The sequence below is a fragment of the Gadus macrocephalus genome, chromosome 9 (assembly GCF_031168955.1).
Source record: "Gadus macrocephalus chromosome 9, ASM3116895v1".
NCBI lineage: Eukaryota > Metazoa > Chordata > Actinopteri > Gadiformes > Gadidae > Gadus > Gadus macrocephalus.
In genome coordinates this window covers 16369598-16374597 of record NC_082390.1, presented here as the reverse complement: position 1 = coordinate 16374597, position 5000 = coordinate 16369598, and the positions used below count along the sequence as shown (strand labels likewise).

General features: G+C 44.0%; 1 protein-coding gene and 1 long non-coding RNA gene across 2 annotated transcripts in view; one reads left to right on the top strand and one right to left on the bottom strand.

The window, feature by feature from the left end:
• LOC132464669 (uncharacterized) overlaps positions 1-5000 on the top strand; it is a 299834-nt gene that overhangs the window by 42575 nt on the left and 252259 nt on the right. The gene's annotated exons all lie outside the window — the stretch shown is intronic.
• Positions 1-5000, bottom strand: part of LOC132464662 (cytosolic carboxypeptidase 4) — a 101928-nt gene that overhangs the window by 15682 nt on the left and 81246 nt on the right. Inside the window, 2 exon segments of the mRNA XM_060061165.1 lie at positions 4574-4687; positions 4810-4872. Coding sequence (XP_059917148.1) covers positions 4574-4687; positions 4810-4872 — 177 coding nt within the window.

The following is a 5000-nucleotide window of genomic DNA, read 5'->3' as shown; positions in this document are numbered from 1 at the left end:
TGTGTGTCTCACCACAGCTACTAAGTGTCTGACGCTGTGTGCAGTCTCTGTACGTGCGTTGGTGACTGACAGACCCTGGGTGTCACTCTCATCTTGTACATGTTCTCGCCGCGTGTGTGTGACATGTGTGTGACACTTGTGTGTGTGTGTGTGTGTGTGTGTGTGGGGGGGAGAAGAAGGTCTACATGCGCATTGGGCCTGTTCGCCTCCCAAGCACAGTCAGATTTGTATGAATAGAAATGGGTCTGGGCGGGGCTAAGCTTAAAATCCCTACTAAATGTCCTTTCCTATCTCCTCCTCTCTCTCTTTCCCCCATTCTCACACACACTCTCTCTCTCTCTCTCTCTCTCTCTCTCTCTCTCTCACATGCTCTATCTCTCTATCTCTCCCCCCCTCTCTCACACACACACTCTCTCTCTCCCTCTCTCCCTCTTTCTCTCTCTCTCTCTCTCTCAGCTATTATTCTGCGATTCACCTTGTCTGTTCAACAGATTTAAGGTGGCGCCAGGCCCTGTTTTTTTGCGTCAATCAAAACAGATCGGGCCAATATGTGGCTGACTTTGAGGTTTTGGAGATTGTTTTTCTATAATGGAGGTTAAGTCCACACATTGTTAAAAGTTGAACTCAGTTCAAATTCTTTGTGCCTGCATGTACTTGAATATCAGCAGAATACTTGAATCACTGTTGAGGAGGGAGGATTAACTGATCTTGCGCGTTCTCTCAAATTGCTGATGGTGGGAACACGAGTGGTGCAAAGCAGCACATTACGATATATTACTCTAACAACTTTCATATCTATTTCAATTTGATCTCTCCGCAAAACACTGACCTCGAAGAATTGTCATAGCGACACAAATGAAAAAATTGACCCGAATACTTAATGTGTAATTATATATGATTTCACTGTAATTAAATGGTTAATCTTGCAATTACTATCCACAGATTCCTGTTCTTTGCACTATGAGTCCTCTGTCTTGTTCATTTCCTGTTACAGTAGCCACAATGCAAAGGAAAGTATGAAAGCAACACACGCGTGAGCGTATAAGTACATCTACTCAATACATGACACGTGACAAACTAATCAGTAGCAGCCAGTTGGTGATTCAATCAAGCGCTCGCTCAAGTCATTTCACAACTGTATTTAAATGGCTTTAATCAACCTCCGCTGTGAATGAACAGCTGCATTCCACTCTTTTCTTTTGCCCAAATCCACTTGCATGGATCTGTTTTATGTACATCTGAACAAATTATACCCGGCTTGTGGCAAAGCCAAAACACAAATTTGGCACTTTCCATGGATTTTCTATTCAATATTCTGACATGGCAAAGTGCTTTTTTTTGTGTAATGTCTGTGATGACAGAACAATTACGTATCCCATCATAGAAAATAATTTAAATAATCTGACTGATTGCAGATTTGTTTTCTTTTTTTCAGTTTGGTTGCAAAGAAATGATTGAATATTTGTGTGATGGAAAATAACATTCCCAGTACTTTGCTTAAGCCACAAGTCGCGCTTGCCCTTTGGAGGAGTGCCCTTTTGTGGCGTTTGATGCAACGGCATCATTCATATGGGTGGCTTTGGCAGGACAGCGCCAGAGAGGCTTATGAAACCCTGCATTGGCGCAAGAGTCCAAGTTCACTCCAAGAGGTGCTTCAGAGAGTAATTACCCGACTCCTTTCCATTTTGGACGAGCAACAAAACTAAATCTGTGTGAGTTTTGGCCAGTGTGGTGTAGAAGGGTCGCATTTGTCATCAGTGCTTTTATAGAAATTAGGTCATTATGAAACCCAGAGTCACAAAGCTGTCTACGTGTGTGTGTGTGTGTGTGTGTGTGTGTGTGTGTGTGTGTGTGTGTGTGTGTGTGTGTGTGTGTGTGTGTGTGTGTGTGTGTGTGTGTGTGTGTGTGTTTGTCTGTCTGTGTGGGTGTGTGTATTGGGGTGACTTATAATGAATGGCGTTGAGAAAGTTACAGATGAGACCCCTTCTGTGTGCTATGAAAAATGTGGATTTTATGTTGTCAATGTTTTGAACATCGGTGTGGCTTTATTAATAATGAGGACAAATACTGAAGCAATAATGAATTAGAACTGAGGAGAAAGCCACACACACACACACACACACACACACACACACACACACACACACACACACATAAGGGCGCCGACACAAATGAATACATGGATACATAGACCAACACACAGGACTATGCACACAAATCTAGATAGGCAAACAGACACATGAACGCATAAACAACCTATTCAAACACACCCACACTGTTCACACATATGAATACCAAAGTAAATAGAAATATTAACCTATTCACCTTCCTTCATAACAATCTCTCTCTCTCTCTCTCTCTCTCTCTCTCTCTCTCTCTCTCTCTCTCTCTCTCTCTCTCTCTCTCTCTCTCTCTCTCTCTCTCTCTCTCTCTCTCTCTCTCTCTCTCTCTCTCTCTCTCTCTCTCCGTTTTAAAATGAAAGTCTAGCCCTTTCTCTATCTCTATCTCTGCTAGCTTTGATGAGCAACTTCATAAGAGACAGACTTCTGGCACTACCAACGTCCTCACCTCACCAAGATCACATTGACGAACACACACACACACAGACACACACAGACAAACACACAGACAAACATACACACACACACACACACATACACATGCACACTGTTGTGGGAAAACATGCAATTGTTAAAACACTATATACATCATATATACTGCATACATTGACACAGAAGAAAGATTCCCATTCATTATTGAAAGAATATGTCGAAAAAAAATCAAAAGAAATTCTGAAGCTCAGTCTCACATTGAAGTATATTGTGAGTCAATTTGCTAAAGGCTATTTCATTTTCCTAACCACTCAGGTTGTTATTGTGCTTTGTTTAGCTCATTTAATGTGCTGCAGTACTGCTTTGGGCTCCTCTAAAACACCATGTATGCTATGTTCATCATCGCTCGGAATCAAACCAAGCAGGCCAGAAATGATTTAGTGAATGGAGAACCAAGCTACGAGCGGCCCGGAGAAGTTGAACAAAGAGATATTGGATTTCCTGATTGACGCCTTCTCCCCCAGGAGCACAGTTGGCTGAACACGTTGACAAGGTGAGATACATAAGTGCTAGAGAATGTGTTTTTTTGCTTATCAACAGGATTATTAATGTTGCCAAAGACAATGCCACCACAGCAACAGTTGGCTGAATTGTGTCTCCGAAGGGGACGGTGTGAATTCTGCTCAAGAGAAAGAGGCTAGGACTATGGTGAAGGATTAGAGTAGTTCATGGAGTCTGGGATGCTGCGGGACCAACTGCTGATGGGGTTGTGTTGTCCAGTATCAGCTAGTTTAAAGCTAGGTTCCCAGTGCCGATGAGACAGACCTTCAGCTACAATCACGAAGTTTGACGGCATTCTGTGCATTGATTTGGACACAATTGTGCAATCGCTCTACAGCGTCGAAGCCACGATTCCGTGGCAATTTTCCCATCCAGAATAGGCGCAATGCAAAGCACGTTCATCTCCAACTAATCCCAAACTTGGATAAATCTTGGATTCCAGACACAGTAGTGCCGGCACCGAACCACAGTACGTCATACGCGTAAAGCTGTACACAAATAAGAAAAAAAACAGAACAACCTCCATCAATCCCTGTGAGAATTACAATCAGAAGAGGAGATTATTCTGTTTGGCTCTACTGTAGACAAAGCTGTTTAGAACGACGTAGCTATTATCGACGCAGAAGTGGGAAAAAAAAAAAGAGGTGGCGGGAAAAAGATGAGGGAAAGATTGAAAGGATAAGGGTGGGAAGAGACGTGACAGAGAGGAGGCCACGGGCCCTTCAAAGGGGAAGAGAAGGCGGGGAGGATTTACATAACAAAGAAAGCCCTCTGATCAGGGAGAGACACGCTGTAATAGAGACCCAGAAGAACACGCGCACAACACATAAAAGAGGCAGACCGACTGAGAAACAGAGGGAGAGGAAGACACAGAGCGACAGAGAGAGGGCAGGGGAGAGTGAGAGAGACGACGGTGTGGGATAGAGAGGGCGAGAGAGCGAGAGAGAGAGAGAGAGAGGGAGAGAGGGAGAGAGAAATATGACAGGTGAGAGGGGGCCTCGGGGAGGAGTATGCAGAGGAATATCCTCACACATTTGTAGATTCCTCCTTTGCACATTTGTTAAGCTCATTGCACACACACACTCACACATCATTTTCCCTTTATTGTACACACTCTATGGAGGTTATACACACACACACACACACACACACATACACACACACACACACACACACAGACACACACACACTCACATATATATACACAAACAAACACACAGACTAAGATCAAATTCATTTTATTGCACACACTGTATGGAGGTTATACACACACACACACACACACACACACACACACACACACACACACACACACACACACACACACACACACACACACACACACACACACACACACACACACACACACACACGCACACACGCACAGACTTAGATCATATTAATTTTATTGTTGACACTGCATGGAGTTTATACACACACAGACACACACACACCGGCACCTTGTATATGCCCTGGTCACAGCCATTGTAGGTGCTCTCCATGGTGTAGCTCCGGAGGACGCCCATCTCCCTCCACACCACCACCCGGGCTGTAGCGGAGCGGGACTTCTCCACCTGCACCGCCCCGCATCCCGCACACAGCACACACATACTTACTTCATGGTCAACAGTGGTTTGGTCTTTTAGTATTTAGTTTGTTCATTCATTCATTCACACATACATCCATTCATAGTTACCAGATAGTTACAGCTGTTAAAGGAAAAGGCTGGAGCGATCCGATCCAAGGTCTTAGGGATTGTCTGGGTAAAAATAATAACAACAACAAATGTAAAAAAGGAGTGAGAAGCCCCGGTCACCACAGATCCATATCTTCTGTAAAGATGTTTAGTGTGCCCAGGCACTCTATACTCTACGCTTCCATGGGCCC